We start from the raw sequence: 22906 nt of genomic DNA on the forward strand, positions 1-22906 counted from the left end.
TCCAGTGGTGGATCCAGGGCACCCACTTTTATTCTGATCCAATGTAAGCCAGTTGCGCAGCTGCTTAGGCACACAAGAAGTTGGAACCATTTTCTCCCGTTCCTAAGAAGTAACTGGCAACACCAGTACCACAGCCTTGTCTGGGCCCACAGCCCTGGATCTTCCTTAGGAAATGGAAGGCCGGCTGCAGGGCTGGATCAGGGAAGCATTCAGGCCAAAGCAGGCGGGGCTGTTTGCCATGCACACCATCACAGCACACGGTGAAGCACCACCTGCAGGTCTGTGTCAGACACCCCTGCTCCTGCCACAGCCTCAGCAAGCAAGAGGTGCTGCAGCTGCCTAGCGAGCACAACACGGTTACATCACTTCCAAGTACTCTAAAGAAATCATCCATCTTTCATATTGTGTAAAAGTTCTGAACTGCAGTTACAACAAACAGTAGCACATAGCAAATCAAACTGAAATACATACTGTTCAGACTCCAGGTTGGCTTTAATGACACACTGTCTTCAAGTACAGCAAGTATTTCTCCTCTGACCACTGCTGCATTTATAGAAAAATTGTTTTCTACTTATCTGTAAATTGACATAAAACAACTTTTAAAGACTGTATGACAGAATCCTGTTGGATTATCTAACCTTAGGCAACTGTAGTTGCATGAAATCAAAAACCACACAGCAGTCTGTCTATAAAGACCTCAACAGGTAAACTGAAGAGCTTATCACTGCTTGACATGGGTCAACTAGTAACTTCAGGTTAAAGAAAAAACAAAAACGAACAGAAAACCAAAACCAAACCAAAACACAAGTTTACCCCTTTAATTTACTCCCTTTGCACTTGTACATTTAATTACAGTAGTAAGTATTTCTTAGACTGCATCTCCAAAGCACAAGCCATTTTGTATCTCCTAACTGGCCTGTAAAACTGTTCTGACAAATACAAACTGAGAATTTACTTTCAAGCAAAAGTTTGTGAAGTTTCATAAAATCTTGGCTTTACAGAATCAGCAAATAAAATTTCCTACTAGCTGGCACTCATGTGAAGTACACTTGCAGCTAAAGGGTATAAATTTTACCTCCAATAAAAGCGTTTAAAAAGTCCCTTTTATCTGTAGTATCCAGACCTCAGTGCATCATTTCAAAACCCTAAAACCTCCTTCTCCTCCTTTCCCCAGTTTTCAAGTAGGGTAAGTGCAAGTGAGAAAGTAAGCAAAGGACCTGGAAGAAATCGAGAGGCTTCAGTAACACAATAAAGAAATTCTCTGACCAGTTCAGGCAGTTCATTACTCAATGCACATATACTTGCAGCAGTCTGATTTACCCTTTACATTATGGATACAGCTAAATGAAGTCCAGTGCAAGAGAGCATTTGAGGTTTCTGTAGTCTTGTGCAGCCCTACCCTAGAGTCAGCACTATACAGAACTAGCTAAACTTGAAAGTTAAAGACTTTTCAAATAAACACTATTAAAAAAGGAGCCAAAGGTTCTGTGACAACATGCAGAATTGGACTAACCCATGCTGCCTCAGGGCACTGCATGCACACGAGCTGGGACAACCTCTCCGTGCACACCCATGCCTAGTGCAGGTTTTGGTGTGAAGAACTGAATCTAAGGTCATGCTCTAAAAACACCACAAATTGCCTTTTAGTCTTCCAGGAACTTACATGACTTGCACTTCATACAGATTGATCAACCTTAGAAGTTTTACTGTTTAACACAAAGCTGAACCAATGGGCATGAGAAAAGAAAGCTTCTCAAATCAATTACATATACATCTACTTTGTAGCTATCTGCCTAGCTCCTCCCAAAGTTAGCCTGGAAAACAGTAAAATCTACACAAAGTTTTATTGCAGTCATACAAGGGATACATCATGGGTCAAATACAACAAATACTATGATGCAATTTTACATTTATTAAACTACAGTTCAAAGCACAAATTTACACATTCTAAATACACTGAAACATCTAATGAAGTCACACTGGTCTCCCACTGACATCTGATATATCTGGGCGAAAGACAATAACTTTACAAGACTTTTCTAACAGGAATCCTTAGTATAAAAACTGTGTACTTGTATGTAAACTGTTGAAGAACCCAAGTGATGGGTTTCCATCTCCACTAAGTCATCCATTTTGTTGCATATTTAACGCTCAGGGGTTGAATGAACTTGACTTTAAATTTGGACACCATTATCTAACCCTCCCACCCCCCACTGAATTGTAGCTGTAGCTTGTTTTGCCTGGTCCCCATTACTATTTTTTCAAGTTTTGAAGATAAGTAATTGAATTCAAGATTGTTCCATTTCTTCCACATTGGAATGTTGACCAGACAAACTACAGACTTGCAATTGCAGGTCTAAATGAAGCGTTAATGCCTGTTTAAGCTGCAGTGGAAAAGCGTTCTTCCGGGCTCAGCTGAATGCACGAAGGCACAAAGAAGAAGTTCTTCATCAATGTGTCTGAAGCAATTCCAGCATCTTGCATCTCATCCCTGCAGCAGAAAAGGTCAAGAGATGTAATAGCATGTTTTCAGGTTCAATTTCCCTTCAGAAGCCAGCCTCCACAGAGCATTTGAAGCCAACTGCCCCCGCACGGCTCGGCCCTGACTCAGCGGAAGGGAGCGCAGCTGTGCCAGCGCCTGGCACACACAGAAATGCTGCCACTCTCCAGGGGTGGGAGCACAAGGCCCTGCCTGCCCGGGGCAGGAATGGGTTGCCACACTCTCCATCACCACAAGAGCATCACCGCCCTTCCTGCTTATGGTGGTGCCAACACTGCACACAAGCTGCAGTTACATGCATTAGGAAAGCTCAAAGGTTGATATTAAACAGCTTTTGTTAAGCCAGTACAAAACTTTACAACTACCACTGAACTCACAGGTGAGATCAGTCAGGTATTTTGCTTTCCTTTGTCAGCCCTAAAGCAAAGTAGGCATTTTATCACAGATCTCGGTTTAGTTTCAGCAGTCAGACAAGAGACAAAGAAAATTCTAGAAACTAAAAAGGTACATTCTTGCACTCAGCATTTTCCTCTATTTGCCACTGAATGTAAGTGTACACTCCTGAAGGAAGCAAAAGCAACCTTGCCACTACCAAGATAGTTTTCTTACCAGTCACTGAAAGACATCATGTAGTAAATCAGTGGCCTCTGATAGTCGTTAAAGGTAGACTGTTCACCTAAAGTACCAGAACCCATATTGTCAAAGATCAGCCAATCTCCAACGCTCAACTCGGGAAGAAGACAGTTTTCCACAATTTGATCAAGCTCATCACAGGATGGACCCCAAAGGCTGCTTGCAAACAGAGGCTCATCTTCCTTGTATTTCTAGAGGGAAATGATTGAGGCAATTCAGGCTTCAGTTTATTGAATAAGAAAATTTTCTTAAGGATATTCTTAAGAAATTTCTTCAGAAAATTTCTTAAGAATTTTCTGAAGAATATAGGACTCACCTTGTGAACCTCTGGGATAGTATTCAGTTTCTCAGACAATTTACTTGCAAAAGAACCATAAACACCATCATTTATGTAATATGTAAATACTGGTTCATCATCATTCCTGGTTTGCTCCACTGGAAGTAAAAAAAAAGAAGTTGTCTTGCATGCATGTTTTGTCATAAGTAGCCTTTTTGCAATCTAACTTAAGTCAGCTGCTTTCTCCTGATAAGGGAGTTCCATATATACTGGAATAAGAGAATTACAAGCAGAGTAATCTGTATGAGACCAGATTATAAATTCAGTTATAACAGTAAGTGTGAGGCTTAATAAAATTAATACTTTCAGTAATAACCACTGCTAAGAATATAAATCCAGAGAAGCAGGGAAGTAGCTTGCTCTGTGACATGATTTTTTATGTTCTAATACAGAACCTTCTAACACACCATCTGTGATACACCCAATATAGGTTTAACCTAGTAAGGATACAAGAAGCGCCACATAAAAATACAGTGAGACACACAGATAACATATGGTCAGAATCCAGAAGGTATATTACAGTGCAAGAATTAGGGGATGTACTAAATAGATTAACAAACTAATCAATCCCAACTAATAAGTGGGCAGTTACCTGTACCGATTGATAACACAGAAAACAAATTACCCTTACCTCCAGAAGGAAGAAGTTTATCATACTCAACAGTCTTCTTTGCAATGACGTTCACTGCCAGTGTAAATGCGGATGAAACATAGTAACACCCAGGCTCTGCAATCACATTAATACCAGATTCCTTAGGAAAGTAGACATCCAGCAATGGCCTGATGACATGATTAACCTAGGAAATTGAAGTCAGAGGTAAGGCCAATGAACTTCGCTTACAGATGTATCACACACACACTTCCAGACAGCAACAAGTCTAGTCAGCACACCAAATGCTTACTCTGGTCCTCCACTCTCTGAGAAAAGCCTTTACCAGAGGGCCACAATTTATAAAAAACATGTAAGAAAACTGGTCCTTTGGCTAAACACTGAAGATTGAGAACCATGAGTCTGAGTACTACACAGTCTCTTTTCACAACCAAAGTTCAAGCTGTGGTACACTCGTGATTGCACCAGTAACTTCAGTGCCCATCCAGCACAACAGGTAATGTAAAATGACATGTGAACTCACAAGGATGGGCAAAGGGCCTTTTTGTTATCAGTTTTGAATAGTATCATATTCACAGAATGATTTAATACTAATGTTTGTATCTTAGGACAGATATTTGAAGATTAACAGATATTTTGGACAAGCAACAGAACCATTAGAATTGAGAGAAAAGCCCTGATTGCTGTTAGTAATTCCTCATACATCACTTTCACTGTCATGAATTCACAGAGTCTATGTTTCAGACAACATAACAGTGTAAACTGGGTATCCTGTTTTACGTCCACTTCATACTAAAGATGGCATTTATACCAAATCAGAGGCCAGCCAAATCAAGACCTTTAGCTTTCAGTTCCAAAGCAAAATACTGGAAATTTTCATCCAGTAGCAACAGGGTTTATGATCCAATGCCTGCTAAGGCACCCTGGCACCAGCTGGAGAACAACAGTCAAGAAAAACCTTGAATTATTACTACTAGGGCTGCTTCAGATAGCAATTTAATCTCTAACACACTTAAATGAGCATTCACTCAGGATGAATGGGATTAAAATGAAGTCATGATCACCTCTAAGAACAGATTACACTATCCATCATCAAAAATACAAACCCAACTAGTGAGATCTTGAGTTACAGTCTAACATGGAACTATGCCTCAGCTATCAATTCAAGCTGCAGTTTGAAGGCTAAACACTTCAACTTCTTCAAAAGTAAGAGTGTCAACTTCCAACACATTGCATACCTCTTCCAGCTGAAGTTCTGAACCTGTGAAGCCCCCACCAATATCCAACATGTTCATCTTAAAGCCAAATTCTTCCTAAAATGCATAGGCAAAAGGTAAGTACATGAACAACAGTAAATGCAAAAATATTATGTTGCTCCTTACTGTGGTTGTTTTATGTGTATTTAAGCTTTTGAAACTATTTAACTGAGTATATCTAATGAGGGAGTAAGGGCATAGCTCCATTAAATCTATTACCAAAGCATTGGGATGTCAATAGAGGCTGGTTACACAATTCTCTGCAATTCCCACAGCAATATCAAATGGCTTTTGTTATATTCAGACAGTGTTTGCTGAACAGGTGGTGTACTCTGACAAAAGGCAGTTTTAGGATTTCACTAATTTTGTGACAAGACCACTACAACAGATTTGCACAAAGATCAGCAAGATTCTCAATTTTACTGCCCCCATGTTACCAGCCACAGGCTAAGGCACTGCAGCAATAAGAGTAAAAAGACCTGCAGTCTTCTCTGTTTAGTTTACAAACTCCTCATTCCACAACAGATGCCAGCATACAATTGTTCAATTTCAATGTAACCTAAAGGCACCAGTTGTGTATTTACAGGACTGACATTTGAATATCAAAAAGCTTTGACCCAAAGTGGGAAACTAATTTAAATAGCATGTAAGGCCACTGCCTATCAGTGGGACAGTATTCATTACCATAATTAGGACAAAGTTGGTTTTACCTCTACCACATATCACAAAGGAGTATTTAGTCCCTTACTAAAAGTTCCATCTCCAATGATTTCTTTTGGAAAGAATGTAGTTGGTTTGTTAGTATGACTGGAATAGAATGGATCCTCTACTGTAGTAATTGCATGTGTGTATAGATCTACTTACAGCCATATCAAACACACACCGAGCATCAGATAGAGCATGAATGTATGTTTGCAGATCCTTGCAAGAGCCTGAAACATGAAATCTGAAAGAAATAAAAACACAGTAAATACGCTGAACCATGCAGCTTTCAGACCAAGCAAATTGTTTCACTATATGAAACAGCAACAGAAGCAATTCATTTCCAAGTGTCTCAAAACAAGCTTAAATGATAATACAGCAGCTGTGCAAAGAAGCTCAGACCACCACCACTGCCTTCTATTTCACTGAATTTGTACTTGAGAGTTGCCTTCATCTTAATCCTAAGAATGTCCCACAATACCCTCATCTTTGAGAAACAGATTTACTGAATTTTTCAGTCTTCACTATCAAAGTGGTTAAAAGTTGTTCTTCAGTAGGTGCCAAAGCTGCAGAGAAGTACTGATGCCTACCACAAGCTCCTGAATGCCCTCTTGTTCCTTGTTCAAAAGATTCAAGTACTGCCATATGCACTGAGGAGCTAAAACAAGTGTCAGCATTCCTATGGGTTTCCTCAAGGAGTATGGTCTACAGGTTCTAGACAGACCACACACACACCTGAGCCACAGTGTTCTCTACTCCAAGTCTGCTAATTTAAGGAATGCCATTTTGAGGCAAAGGTCACTTTCAAACTTATTTGCATGAATCCACATGTGGATTTTAAAATTAAATAAAAATAATGCAGAAGACCCATGTGATTTTTATAAAAGTTGGTTAAGAAATTATATCACAAGGAATGCTCTTTTCAGTAGTATCTAATTTTTAAGACAATTGTACTTTATGCTTTAACAAACTTTATCCATTTCGAACAGATATACATCAAAACATTTGTGGATTAAATAATCAAAATCTGTCTTAACATTTTTTTTTATTGTCTTGATGACCCATTTATTTGTTTGGTTGCTTTCCTAAAACAGTCATGAGTGTGCAATAGATTTGTAGCTGACAGTAGACAGGCCAGACTTCATGCATACATTTTTTTCAGATACAGTAATCCATCAAGTTCCCAATTCAAATACCAGAGCTCATTTGTACAAGCTTAGAACTCTAGGATTCATTCCTGCCACTTGCAAGTCAAAAACTTATCTGAGTATTTTGTCTTTATATGATCAAAGAGTGTAACAGAACCTTAACTCTCAAGGTTCTAACACAAAATCTGACCCCACGTTCATCTTGTTCAAAGTATCCAACCTATTCCATGCTGCACTAGCACTACTGTTATAATGTTTATTGCTGGAAAAATACAAATTGAGTTACCACAGAAGTTCAAGAGTACAGTTAAGAGAATAGGAGAGGCTTCTAAACTTAGTTTTCATGCTGACAGAAGGATTTATGATACTTCATTTCATATTGTTTTGATGTCTGTAATAGTTACTTTGTTGCATACTAGTTTGTGCTTGCAAGAGCAAAAGATCATGATTCTAAACTGATGTGATATTGTTTGTCTGGGGTTTTTGTTGATTCTTTTTTTTTTAAACTCTGCAAAACAGTGTCACCAGGGAAAAATTCTTTTCTATTTTACATCTTAAGTACATCATACAAATATCTGCTTAGCCAGCAGAGGACAATGAAGTTACTCACTTGACACCAACTATTTGGACTCCCAGCTCCTTAGCACATTCCATAAGGTGCCTACAGTTCTTCAGGGTGGTGCCAAACTTCATATTCATCTCCTCACCAGCAGTAATGTCTTCTGTGGCAATGTGCAGTAAGAGCCTAAGAGAAGGGGAAGATGATTTGGGCAGTTGGTTTACATCATCAGCACATGTGAAGCCTGAAGGTTGTCAGAAGTGTGTTGATTATGTTGTCAGTACTCCAGCTCCATCGATGGATGAATCAAGGCAACCTAATAATAACAATCCTGTACAGAGAAAAAACTAGCAATTAGGGGCTAAAACATGGAGCCAACAAGGACAAGGGATTTCGAAATGCAGCAACTAAGACTCTTGCAGCAGCAAGAGTCTGTTGAGTGCTGTAATAAAAAATAACGTTACCTTCTACTAAAGTGTAGTTCCTCATAAAATCAGTAAGACTAATACGATTTTTCCCATCTCTGTACTCCTCCCCAGCCCAGAGGTTCCCCTTCAGTCAGACATGTATCAGATTTAGTTAAACTCAGCATCTGGAGAACACCAGGCTGAAAGCACACCCTGGCCATATCACATAACCTCCCCTTCTGGCTGAGCACATGGACTCAGTCCATTCCCTGCCCCTCTTTCCAGGACACTGTAGAGCAGAGAGGCAGCAAGTACCATTTCTTACATTCTTATGCAATGGGACATCTTCTTCTGTCTGGTCAAAGCCTCATTTTGGGTAGGTCTGGCAAACTGCAGTGCCAATGCTGACCGTTTTCTATGTCAAAGGGGTCACATCCAAACCTCTAGAGACATACCCCCAAACCTCCCAAAATCAAACTGCTGTTCACTGAGAAAGTCACACTCCCACAAGATCAATTAATTAGTTTTGCTGTAAACTAAACAGAGGTGGTGCCATGACATACATGCAGACTGGACAGAGCACATTGCAGTTAACCAGGACGGGGAGTGTAAATTGAATGGAGGAAACTCTGCACACAGAGTAAAACAGCTCTTTACAAGACAAGCAACAAACAGGACTCAGTCTAGCCACTACAGCTGGCCTAATATCTCCAATGACTTCTACAGGTACTTTCCAAATGTTTCATGGTGTGTTTAACATGCATTTTGTAAAGAGTCCTAAGTTCTCAAACAGGTTGCCCTGCAATCCTTGTTAATTTATATCACTTCGTCTTGAGAAACTGATGAGCATTTAATTTCCTGCTTCTCTACTAGAACAGAAAATTCTGTTCAAAAAAAATCTGTAGTCAGACAATATTTTGTGAAGCATTTGGAAAAATGTGCTAACCGTAGCAAAAAATTGTTACAAGTCAAACTCTTTAAAATGTAACAGAAAAATTCAAATCCATACTATCATTTGTAACCTCATATTAAGATTAGTCAAAACCCCTCCTTAAAGACATCCAGTGTTAAATTTATTGAGAAATTGTTATAGCAGCATTTTAAGTGAATAAAGATATTTTCCAAGCAAAACCCCTAAATCTGACCTTACAGAAACCTAAGACATTGTTAGAATCATGGAAATAAATCAACAAAAACTAACAAAACTCTACAGTCACAGTGAATAACTGGTAAAACACTAATGATTTAACAGTCAGCTTTAGCATTGACAAGGCTATCAAATCCATTAAGTATACCAGAGCCAGCAGTTTCAGAGAAGTTTATTTATAATACATAATATTTTTCCACAGAAATTTCTCTCCAGTATGCAAAGCACAGACTTCCATGAAGATGGAAGTGTCATCACCAGCAACAGCAATATTAAATCTTGTAGTCTTGAACAAACAAACAAAAAAAAAACTCTCAAATACCACCACCTCCCGAAAAAAACACCAAAATCAAAAGCCACAGTTCTGGGAGAAGACACAATACTTTAATAATGACTACTCAGAACCAAGGAATTTGTTAAGGATATCAGGAATTCAGTTTCTCTAATGACATTTATGGAAAGCTATATATTTAATCACTGCAAAGCACTGTAACATTCACATAGACTCTGGTTCCATATTTCTTAAAGGCATGGCCCAAAGCTAAAGCATTCATATGTGAGTGATGTGATGTTAAATGACAGGAGTGCCTCCCAGTCCAAGAGACCATTATACATTGCCAGCAATATAGTTGCTGTATTTAACGGCCAGATTATCAGCTTTGATCACTTTTCTACAGAGAGCAGCTGAGCTAATACCAAAGTGATGAAAAAATTTCTCTCTGTTTTATTTGTGTGGAAATACCTGTAGGTGTATTTAATAGACCTGCAGAGTGTGCCCAAACCCCAAGTGGGATCCAATGCACACAATCACTTGCTGGTAGCTCAGCCCTGACTTCAGCCAGAGCCCTAATATCCAAACAGAACTCCCTGGAAGATAACACTGAAGCCAAAACAGAGCAGGAGGAAGATGTTATTTGCAGATGATGAAATACTAGACTTCTGAGCACTGAAACCTTTACATGAAGATTGCCCTAAAAAATCACTTTCTCCCAAACCAAGGGCCATTTTAGGAAGCAGAGACTTCTAGGAAAAGATGGAAAAAAGCTGCTTTCAAAGGAGACAGAAGATACAAGAGATTTGTACTAAAGAAGCCATGTGCTTTGCTTGCAAGTCAAACCACCCAGAATACAAGCAAAACGTTTCCCCCACACTAAAAGCAAAACCAGAATTTTGACACTTACTTGGCATTTGGATGGTTACGTGAAATTTTCTTCAGCTCAATATCATTGTCACAAGTCATGATGTTTATCCCAGCTTTTGCTGCATACTTGATCTGAGAGGCTTGCTTGCAAGGATTTGTGTATATGATGTTTTCAGGAGAAATACCCAGGTCTTGTACCAAAGCCATTTCAGCCTGAAAAACAGGAGCATACCAGAGTTTGACAAAGTGCACCATATACCATCTTTCCTTTAATTTTTATTAGATGTGCTCTACTACCACATTAAAGAGAAAACTACCTACTGCTTCTAGGGCAGAAGTACAGATTTTCAACAGCCAGTTACAAATGAGTTCACAGTTCAAATTTTATTTATAATCATGGCACTTAACACCAAAGAGATTAATTTAAGCCAGCAGACATATGAAAGAAAAACAGGCACACAGGCAAGAAAAACTTACTTTACTGGAACATGCAAAACCAACACCAAGGGTTCCCAGAATTTCGAGTACACCTGGAGTAGAATTGCATTTTACAGGATAAAATGGCTTTATTGGTGCCATCACATTCTGCCATTGCATGTTATTCCTTACAAGCTTTCCAAGATCTCCAACATAAAATGCCTTTTTTCCAGTCTGCAAAAGGAAGAATAGGAAAATAAAATGTCTGAAATTGTAGGTTTGCTGTCAAGACAAACAACCCAAAGTCTTAAAGAGTTATGTACCTTTTTTAACCTACTCTTAACTTTTAGATTTGACCTTGAATAATGTTTTTCTGTTCACCTAGCAATTTGAACTAGCTTAAAAAAAACCAAAGGGAATACCTACCACTTCAGAGATATTATGAATGCTATTGACAATATTCTGAGATTTCTGAATAAAAGATTCTACTTAAATGCCAAATGCTGATTTTATCAAAAAATACAGAATAAATTACACATTTCTTTCAAGTTTTTATTTTCATAAGTCTGCATCTATTTATAGAAAGAAAATCCACTGGGATGAGAGCTTCCACAGTCTCAATGTAATTTATATCTTATTCTACAAGGAATAAAATCTTATGCACTAACATTATTTTAACCTCCAGCTAACAGCTTGTTTTAGTGAAAATTTGTCTTATGGTATTTTAGTTCAGGAAGTCAAGTTTGAGACTGTTCTTCACATCCTGTGAAGAATGAAGTTCAAAAGGAATTTTAAGAACTAAACTCCATGTTAAAGGTACAGAATCAAGTACATAATCTTTAAGAAAATGCACTGACTTTTCTGGAACTGTTAAGTTCCCTCTGCACATCTGTTACAACATAGTGTTTCTCACTATCAGGTCATGATGCAGGTGTAGTGGATCAAAATGCAAACAGATCATTCTAGATTTGTTCATAATGTGCACTCAATAAAACTACTGTAGGTGAATGACCTACTGTGACCATCACAATTATATATGATGGATCTGAACTGAGACACTACATCAAATGTTAATTCTAGCACTTGACTTTTTGAAACTCTAAATGTCGTGGTTTATTTTATACAAAGTCTTTATTTCTGTTTAAAAAACACAAATAGAAATTCCATCGGGTGGAAGCATACTGACCCCCTGTACGGGTCACCAGCAGGAATGGGATCTGGAGCTTTAGATCCATGGCACAGACCTCTACCCCTTGAGCTAAAGGAGTAAATGAAAGCAGCAGGAGGCAGCTATCCTCTGTGAGCCAGCCAGTGGTTGGAGACATGACATGTTGCCAGTAGTTTACCTATTTATTTGCTAGACAGAAAAAGAATATTAGGAATCAGGATTTGGGAATCCTACACCTGAGTTCAGAAGGCCGTGGAATTTAGCTATTTGCTGTACTACAGTTGACCACTTGCACATGAATATTAGCTCTGATAAGCCAAGGGAGTGAGCAACTCACAGGTATGGCATATGAAGAACACAGGATTTGCTTAATGAACCTTTTTTTAGAAGTTTGCTATTTCTACAACTTTGTCTGCAGAACAAAAGGTACATCTTCCTGCCTCCTAAGAAATAAGTGAAACCTTTTTCAAAAAATTACTGTTGTATACACAGCATTATTCAGCTTTCTCTCCAGTTGGCTGCTGAACTTCAGTAGCTTTTACACCAGTTTGTCTTGAAAGATAGCACCTCAAGATATGCTTGTGTACCAGTTTCCAGTGGGGAGAAGGGTAACAGGAAGATGTATGAATATTAACTATGATGGCCCACAGAAAATTTAAACATGGCTTTAAACTGGCTCAGCATACGCATTTGCCAGAACTCTGCCATATTTTCAGGGAAAGAACAAAAAGGTTCTAACTGAATATATCCACTTGCATAATTTCAGGTGCTTGATCTAAACCCCACTGCTAATAAAATCTCTTGAAACAATGAGATGGGAACCTGTATTAAATTACATCAGCCAAACTACTTTCTTGCTAGTCACACTCAGGGCAATAAGAGCTGATGCCCAAGTTTCCCCAACAGAATTCTGCTCAAAGCAAGAAAACAGCAAAGAAGCAGAATTAGAAGAGGAAACTACTTTATAAGATGAGTGAGGACTGTTTCTCTGTTGCTGTCAGCTCATCAGTTCTAAAATACTTTGACCTAGTTTGAAGATTTAGGAAACTAAATCAAGATCTGGGAAGCAAACTTACATGAGTATGTTCGTAAATACAGTTGTCAATAACATCTGCAAGAGTTGCTCCTTCATCCAACAGACCAATGGAGTAATTTGCATCCTCAAGAAATCCTTTCATCTCAGCCGTATTCCACAAAGCCGACAGTCATAAACCAAGAAACACAAGGGATGGGCTTCCAAGCCTTATATCCGGGTCCTTAAATTATGCAACAAACTGCACAAAGAAAACATGTGTCAATGGAAAAAGAGGCACAAAGCATACCATGCAGCTATTTAAATATCAACTTTCTACACCTGATGTCCTACAAACAGTAATACACCCTCTAAAAAGACCAAAGATGTTTTACTCTGCTCACTCTAAATTTGTCAGAGATATAAACAGAACAATTCTACTGAAGCCAAGAATAAAACAGAATCTGGGTACTTTAAACCTGATACTAACTTCCAGAAACAACTGATGCACGGCTGTTCCTGAGAAGAATTCCAGACTGTATCACACTGATCTGCACACTATGAAAACACTGCCAAGTGCAGCATATTTGTACAAATGTCTCAGCTCAGTTCTTCTCAAGTACAGCATCTTAAGCAATGCTAGCATTTGAGTGTGCAACTGGAAGACTGCCTGTAATAGAACATTTCTGAATTTGTTACAGAAAACTTGTAGCTTATTGATTAAATGTTAGCAGTGATATTTGTGTTAACATTCTAGTTTTTTGATGCTTATTTATAACCACTGCATTTACCCATTGTATTTATTAGACGTTTATTTTGTTGCTCTGTTCATAATATTTCCTACAATACTTAAAAGAGAGATTAATAACAAGAAGCCACTAGGCTAGAAGTGATTTTAAAAGTGATAATCTTAGCATGTAGAACTGTTATTAAAATAAAGTAATAGTTACAGTCTAACTTTATTTGCATTTTGCTTATCCTCAGATCTTCACTGCAAATTAGCTTAGTAGCTTACACAGTGTTTTCCAAAAGACAATCTAAATCAAAGTCCAAACACTGAAATCACTGTTAAATATAATCTTAGAATGCAGACTATTTAATCACAAGTAAAAATCAGCAGATAGCAGAAAATTACCAACAGCTGACTCTATACCTTCATTTGCTTTACTTGATGAATAGAACAATCTGCAGCTCACATTCCATTAGAGTTGTGGCTCTTGTTTAAAAGCAGCTTATTAGCTTACATCAACCCACTGACCACATTTTTGTTTCAACTGTCATCTTTATGACTAACACAAGATTGATCAAAACCAGCTAGCTAACTAGATTCCCTCTCTAAACGAAGGCCTAAGACATTTTTTAAATCTCTCAACAGAAGTTGCACAGTAGTTGTAAAAAAAGGTGACAGTGTTTTCTAAAGCCACCTGCACTTAGATTTTCAAGAGTAGAATTGTTTTTCTAATTAAAAGTATTTATAGAAACCACAAACATTACAGCTGAAAGCCAAAAATACTTCATTAGGACTATAAAAATTAAGATAATTTTGGCTTCAAATCATCAGAGAACCATGGTATTAACTCAGTCTTATGTTTCATCCACCACCTTCATACAGCAAAAAAAACCCTAAACCAATCAAACAAACAAAAAACAAAAAAAAAAAACCCAACAAAACCAAAAAACCAACCAACCAACAAACCCCCAAAAAACCCACCACAATTTGCAACATAGGTTTAGTTAATGTTATCCACAATATGAAAAAAGTTACTTTGCTGTGGTTTAATAGTAGCAAAACTAAGCAGCAGTTGCTCCTGCTTGTCATTATGCCAAAAAATCAGAAAGGAGCCAGCAGGTTTTTTATATGCTTCCTGCACAACTCAAACGTGCCCTCTATGTTACAAGAAGAATTTACTGCCAGGTGAACTAACTCAGTGGCAGCACGAATATTTCATTCTGTTCAGAAGCTGAATGATAAAGACAAGTACCTCAGGTAAGAAAGAGTTGTCTCACACATATATAATGAGTCCTATGATTATTTAGGGGAATCCTGAACATCCAAAACAATCACAGAAGAGCAAGATAATTATCACATTGATGTAGGGTTTTAATGAGTTATAAAAACAATGACTAGGTGGTAGACTATAATAAGCAGGAAAGTCTTCAGTTAGTCATATCTCAGTACGAGACTAATAGCTAAAACTCCTTAAAAATACCACCACAGAACAAAAGAAGCTTGCAAACTAAGTTTGCCTTAGAATCAGTCCAACAAAGATGAACACCACAGTCATCTTCATAAAATATCCATGGCTTTCAGAGGCAGAGGACCAAAAAGGCTGAGTTATCTTTTTCCCCCCACAGAAATGCTGGCATCAGCATTTAACTGAACATTTTTTTAAGGAATTACTGTATATACAAGGGTACTACTTAGCTAGATTTCTAAATTTTGGTTGAGGTGGGGTTTTTTTCATGCTAGAAGCCACTCCCTTTCACCCCAGATCTACCATACTGGAAGGTCTCAGCACAACCACTGGAACCAGTCACAGCCCTGAACGATTTTTAGACTCAGACACACATAGCTAATTGCTTGGACCTTGTATTTCAAACAAAGCAGCTCAATCTAACCAACTGCACACTTTTCCTCTTTGAGAGTGGATGTTCATCTGAGTTACAGTGGAGTAGATTTAAGGTACATGTTTAGCACACTTAAAATGGCTTTTTTTCCATAGTTAATGACTGTGGTTGTCTAGCTTTCAGAGAGATGGTGTAGAAGAATACTTTCCTTCAAAAGCTGCCCTTTTAATTTTGGGGAGACTCAGTTCAAGTAAAGCATGGGGGTAGGACTCTACCACCAACACCCAAAGCCACCACCAACAAAAAGAACAATTATCTAGTAAGTTAGTTTTGATTAAGATTATTTCCTAAACAAGACCTGTCTCCTGCTCATTCATCAAAAAGCATCTTATGGTCAAGAGGCAGGACAAAAAGGAATATATGCTAGTACAGATTCAATACATAAATTGCAACAAACCATAAACAACCTGATATAATGTCTCCCAGGCTGCTGAACAGTAATTGCTTTTTCTAAGCACATCCAAGACATGGAAGCTTTTCCACTTAACAAAATTAATCTAGTAGAAAGAATGTGCTAACAGTTGTTTGACTACTGTCCAATTTCCTCTTTTTTGAATAAATTGTATCTCTTCAGTCTTGATAGGAATAATATTGTACAAAGAAAACAAATTCCTAGAAGCACTGCTACAGCATCACTACAAGACAGTAGCTAGAGAAACATTTCTTTAAGGGGTTATTTACCGTAGGATTTGGGACTCTGCTATCACCTTATTCTGTCCTGACTGGTTCCCTCCTGAGAGGAGGAGGAGAGTCAGTGATAAAATTTGCAGAAGGAAATCTAAAGGATTGTTTAGGACTTTTTTTGATGTCTGTAAGATGAGTCAGAATTCATTAGAGTACAGAGTTCACTCCTTGCTGGAAATGCTGACTTGCTGCAAGTCATTATTTGACAGACTTGGTGTGGTAACACCACCCATTTTCACACCTGAAATGTTAGTCTGCACAATGCTCCAGGACATATACTTTAAGTCAAACAAAAGCTGTCAAGTGGTATGAGACTTCTACATAGGCATGTAATTGCTTTCTTTGAAGTAAGCATTACATCCTCGGGCTCTTTAACACAATGACTTCCCAGATGAAGAACTATAAGATAAAAGTGTACCTATTTAAACACTGCAATTACCGCAGACAGTAGGAATAAAAGAAAATTAAAATTCTCTGAACAGAGAGTCTAAACACATGCTTGTCACATGTAAGCATCCATAACACAGGCAATTTTAATATTTTTTCTTTACATTGTTCAAACTATGTGTTGTTTGGCCTAAGAAAAGAACTTTAAAAAACCCCAGACACCTATAGGTTTAGGTCTTTCAATAAAAACTTCCTCTGCAAAAAAAGTCTCTGCAAGTGAAATGGGCTCCAAATAATGCCTTTCAACCACATCTTATTAATCAAAAGTATTTATGACCTATAACAATTATGCTGATGCAAAAATCATTAAGGGCTAAAACCACAATATTCTCTCATTCCTTCCAATACTGGTTCTTCAGGGGTAACAAATCAAAAAAGAAACATTTTGTCACTGACACTGGCAATTCAGTACAGAACAATCTTACTAGAAAAGTATATATATATATACACTCACTCTACATGAGTCCTCTGCTTTCAGTGCAAGGAATACCTATTTATAATGGGAATATCTTTTAAAAAAAATCCAAGACACCATTTCACCAACTTGCATCACTGTCATTCAGTTAGCTGAATGAAGCCCCTAAGCAGCTGATGGAAGTGCTGAAACAGTTGTCTTTTTTTGCATTACTGAAGTTACCTCTCAGTACAAATCCACTGAAGGCTGTAAGTAGGGTACCTGTACACCTTAGGTCATTCGCAGTCTACTCAATTCTCTCAACAGCATTCCACACAGTTAAAGTGAGCAATGCAGAAAGAACAATTCTGCTGAAGCAACCAACCGGGATAGATACTGTAGAAACAATGTCCCATCCAGCATCTTGTACTGGAACAAAAGCCTCCTCCTGCATTCTTGAAGTTTGAATACATTATTCAGACCCAATAAGCTCGCAAAGCTTACAAAAGAATGGTTACTATTCTAAGTGTACATATACTTCCGTGGTAGCAGACCAGCACTTCTCTTTTGCAACAGTGCAAGCAGTCACTTCCCTATTCTATCTCCTTACTTGCTCAGTCAGTGTTAGTATTTGGTCTTCCCACTGCCCCCTACAACTCCCAACTCTCAGCCCTCCTGTTCCCCAACTGCCTCCAGCTCCATCTACACTAAGTCATGAAGGCTTTCAAAGTTAGCCAGTCCAGATAGCTCCTGCTTCCACTTGGCATAGATAGGGCTTGTTAATACATCAGACTTCCATTGCTGGTTCCCATCACTTCTGACCAAACAGGTGGGGCAATAAATAGAAGAGATTTTAAAGGAGCAAGACTTCAGGCCACAGTTCCAGACTGCTCAGGGAGCGAGAGCTTGAAGAGCAGACAGAACTAAACCCCAAGTCTTCCCCTGCCAGTGTAACACAAGGGCAAAGTGAGATAGAGAAAATCATTAAAAGGAAGTGACTTTAATGGAACTGTAAGCACACCTCAGACAGAAGATTTTTTTTTTATTTTAGTTCCACTGGAACATTAACACATAACACTACAGTTATATTTAAGTTCTCACTCGACCTCTTTCCCATTAAATTGCTTTGCAAGTTGAATACTACTTAAAGTGCCAATTAGCCCTCTAACTTGAGTCTTAGCTGCATTTGAGGCAATGACTTGTGCTTGAGCACACCAAAACAGGTACAGATTTCCTGGCAAACACCACTGCTACCTACATCACCACTAGATTTAATACTGAATTACTTCTATTTGTGTACAGTACATTATTGCTGAACATGTAATAGATCCAATCTCAAAATAAATACACATTATCTGAACATTCAGCTGCAAATGAAGCAAATCCAGTGGCATTTCCATTCTAGGGCAACCTGCACTTTGCATCATCTGTCACAGCACAGGATCTACCAGTTAGAGAACGAATATCTCAAAGAAGGTACCCGAACAGCCTTCACCTCAAGAGTAACAACTTCTGTCACAGCCAAAATTATCTTCAGAACAGTTTTAGAAATTAAGATGCATGTACAGTACCTTAAGATTGTATACTTTATTTACTCCTTTCTAACAATTCTTCTGCCTTTCCTAGTTTTCTACTACTTTACTTTATTCCTGTTCAAGTTCAAAATGTCACACAAGAGTTCTAGTCACATACAAGAGCAAACCAAAACTTAAACTGAACAGAAGAAGCAATTTTCTCAGCTACTTTGCTTATAAAAACCACACCTTAAACATACTGTGATATTCAGAAAATTCTCAGTATTAACTGAATTCATTTGACTACAGCATTCAACTACAAAGAACCAGATATATGCAGTTACTTCAGTAAGTTTCAAACAAAACAAAAAGAACATAACCTCTGGAGATATAGCCAGAAGTCAGGATAAACCAAGCTCCTCCTATGCCTCAGCAATTGTGGTATTTTCAAATAATGAGTTTATCTACATAAAGTACCTTATTAGGATGCATAATAACACAACTGGCATTTGGAATCTTTGTGGTCTTTAAAAAGTACCTGGCTCAGTGATATGTACTTAACCATTTGCAAGTTCTACATTAAAAAGCATTCCATTATTTATAGGTACTAAGCCAAACAAAAACGCCTTCAGCTAGACAGGAAAAAAGTAATACTGTACAAATACTGTATAAAGGCAGCTTAAATGCATTTGTAATATCTGAGTTAAGACTATGTTAAAAACCACATAAAACTATTTTAACTTAACAGAACATGATAACCACGTACATTTCAGAGTTTTCTGTGCTCCTTAAGATCAGCTAAATGCATTCATTTGTTTTCCATTATCATGGTCTTGTTTCTCTTTAACACCTATTTGCCACTTCAAAATATAAATGCATTTATAATTGGTAACATTTTCCATCCAACATTAAATTCCACATTCTACTGTAATCCCACTACAACTATTTGTGGAAACGAATAGTAATTAACAAATAATGGAGGCAGGCATTTGGGAAGGCACACCCTTCATGATCAGCCTTAGTTACTGTTTACAATAGCAAATCCTAACTATTTCAGTATAAACTACTCTATAGAGTACTCAGCAAATCATGAGTTGATATAACAGTCATGCCATCCAATTCCTGACTTCAGAATTATCATTGAGAGACCGAAATTACAGCATTTTATTTCAGGATTTCTGCAGCCAACTCCTCCAATTTAGAAAAGTAGCTTTATTTACCAAGTTTACTGCAGAATTTCATTAGATAATTGATCAAGAAAGGTGTTAGGTGAGTAAAATGTTTCGTTTAGTCCCCCCTGCCATCCTGAATGAAAGTCCTATGTAATTTTGTTAATCTACATCCAGACAGTTACCTTGCTTATCAAAAAAAAAAAGCTGTATTTTTGCAAGGGGTTATCCTCCTGCATACAGATGAAGAGAGACTTACATGGACAAGTTAGGAGATGGAACCCTACTATCATCAGCTAGGTTCCCAAGGTGGCTCAGCGTTGAAGTCGAACTGCTCTCTATAAAGCACTTCTCCTAAGCCTTCTGGATAGTTGTAAACTTGATCAGAGATTTTGCCCTGTAGGGAGAAAAATGCACACAAAAATGTATCTCATAGCCAGAACAGAATAAAAGCTTTATCATAAAATATGTAACAAATGCCTTTTCAGTAGTGCTTTTAAGAAGGCTTGCAACACCCCACCATGAATGTTTATAATCATGTCAAACACACAGTTTTCAAGAGCTAATATAAACTCTGAGCCAGAACAAGACAGATGTACAAAGACCTGCTAAAACACATGAAACTGCTTGTTCTACCTATCTTCCACAGTCTGAATGAGAAGATTTTCAAAACTAATGGCAAAGAGCTCTACATGATCCTGCTGTAGGGTAGTATGTCTTAATACTGGATTACTCTCCCAGAAGTGTTTTTAACCCTGTAACCACTGCATTCTTCCCCTCCCTACTTCCTTTCTATTTTAGAATTCCCTTGCCATGTTCCTTCTCCCTCTGCTGTGAATGAACACGGCATGTGGGTGAAAAAGCTATGTGGGTGAAAAATAGTGCTTTATATAGTGAAACTGAACACCACACAGACAAATCCAGAAATGAGCAAGACAGTAAAAACAAAGAAACTTATGCTTGCCTTCAGGAATGAGGAAACATTTCAGCTGGCCCTTAAAGGCTATTACACATATCACCAAAGCAGCATTTTGAAGTACAAGGCTAGCTTACTCAAGGTAAAGCAATCACACAAACCAGAACAATGAGTGTAAAAGCAGTCAAGGAAACATTTATTAGGCCTGTTGAGAAGTTATTCCTCCCAAAAGCAATAATAATTTTCATGGAATTAAATACCCAAAATGGTCATGTGTAAACCCAACATACAAAGTTTCTACAAATTTGCTGCAATATATGGCATGGAACATAGAACATACCAACCTATTGTGAAAATAAACTTTTGATACTTTCATTATAGAAGTAATACTACATGGGCTGACTACAAAAGCCTGATTTCTGGGAATCATCCAACACAAAAGATCATCTTCACAGCCATGTTAGCCAAACACCTGAAATGTACTTTTCCACTTATTCTTGCTATTGGAAAATAAACTAGTACACTCCATAAAGTACTGCATAACACACAGAGGTAATGCAACTTGAGGGTAACTGTTTCACAGCAACTCCCACAGAGCAATTCCTGTAGCTTTACCACATAAATTAGCCTTTACTAGCATGCAACATTAAAAACAACATCAATGCTTCAAAATTGAGATATTATGGAATTTTGCCAGCTAGAATTAGTGCATATATATTATATTTAACCATATCCTTTTCTTTTACTAAAGCAAGTCAGTAACAGTTTTGCACATAACAGTTTAACAAAAGGAAGGTGTTGCCAACATTTAAAATTAACTTGTAGTTACCCTACTTCCTGCTGCTGTTCTGATTATACTCAAGAATTCATACAAATTCTCCAGTGATAGGAATTAAGTTTACCTTCCAAACTTAGCCAAACAAGTCATTAAACGCAAGTGCTTCTAGGTAGAGCACATGACCTTCAACGCAAAACTTAAAATGCAATGCGCTTCAGTCAAATATCACCTGCAATATTATGCCAATAAATATTCTCCCATGTCCCAAGGAGGAAAGTTTACAGTGAAAATTCCTGTGGAGCAGTAATGAAACCCAACAGTTTTCTGTAGCAACAGAAAACTTTGAGCTGTGCCAAGTTGTAACTGTCTTTCAGAACTTCTTTTAAATGAGAATTATTTATGTAAAGGATATACACAAACATACAAAATAGTCTGACGGCTCTTTTTGTGCAGCTTTGCCACTTCTAAACATTCAGAGGAAAATGTAACAATTCCAGCCTTTCCAATTGCAATCATTTTAGTCTACTTCAACAAGCAGAAAGGGATTTTGCTGTTGAGTGGCAGAGCTGGTCTACCACTTTAAGTAGAAGCGTATTAGACGTCCATAACCCATATGGACAAACCCAGTTTTACAGAAATAGTGTGTGTTATGAACCACAATGAAGCGTTCTTTGTTTAAGGGTTTTAAAGTAGGTATAAGAGCATTCTTTGCTAAGCAGTAAGCTTTGACTTGTGGGAATAGTCAGCAAGGTAGCTCTGCCTTTTAATATTCAAGTGACACCGATATGCATGTATTTATCATCTATTGGTATACTCTACCAGCAGGTTCCTGAAGTTTGACAACAACTCAAACAGTAGCCACAACTCACCTGAGGACTTAAATCATCCCCCAGCTGTCCACAGCACATAGTTTTGTCAGAACACCTGCATCCCTGCAGCAAGCCCTGTAAGTGCCCAGCAGGGCTGAGCTTTTCCCAGTTCACTGGCCCCCCTCCTCATCTCCCCATGTGTGATGCCAACAGGCCTACAAAACCAAGGATCAATCCATTTTCTTAAAAAAATCCACTGCATCTGTTTCTGAGAAGACAGTCTCTAGTGGCTTAAGCTAAAATATCCATTAACTAAACCATAAAAATATAAAATTAAAATGACCTTGCACATTTACACTGAGTGACAGACTCAAAGGCACCAAAGTTACTATGGTTCACAGAAAGGCTAGGTATTTTTGAGTTACAGCAAGCCTCTTCCAGAGCAGAGAGAGGACACTGTGGCCTGGGGTCCCTGAGGGGGAGCAGGTCCTGAAGGAAGCACAGATCCCTGAGGAGTTCTCCCATGAACC

The 22906-nt window shown here is 38.0% G+C and overlaps 1 protein-coding gene across 1 annotated transcript in view; it reads right to left on the reverse strand.

The window, feature by feature from the left end:
- The window catches only part of AZIN1 (antizyme inhibitor 1), a 26122-nt gene continuing 3216 nt past the window's right edge, over positions 1-22906 (reverse strand). The window contains exons 2-12 of the mRNA XM_021549589.3: positions 20133-20270; positions 13102-13299; positions 10918-11091; positions 10481-10653; positions 7797-7931; positions 6201-6282; positions 5319-5393; positions 4102-4267; positions 3450-3568; positions 3110-3324; positions 1-2491 (exon numbers count right to left, since the gene is read on the reverse strand). Coding sequence (XP_021405264.1) covers positions 2380-2491; positions 3110-3324; positions 3450-3568; positions 4102-4267; positions 5319-5393; positions 6201-6282; positions 7797-7931; positions 10481-10653; positions 10918-11091; positions 13102-13203 — 1353 coding nt within the window. The 5' untranslated portion in view covers positions 13204-13299; positions 20133-20270 and the 3' untranslated portion in view covers positions 1-2379. The remainder of the gene's footprint in view (positions 2492-3109; positions 3325-3449; positions 3569-4101; positions 4268-5318; positions 5394-6200; positions 6283-7796; positions 7932-10480; positions 10654-10917; positions 11092-13101; positions 13300-20132; positions 20271-22906) is intronic.

The sequence above is a fragment of the Lonchura striata genome, chromosome 2 (genome assembly GCF_050655825.1).
Source record: "Lonchura striata isolate lonStrDom1 chromosome 2, ASM5065582v1, whole genome shotgun sequence".
Taxonomy (NCBI): domain Eukaryota; kingdom Metazoa; phylum Chordata; class Aves; order Passeriformes; family Estrildidae; genus Lonchura; species Lonchura striata.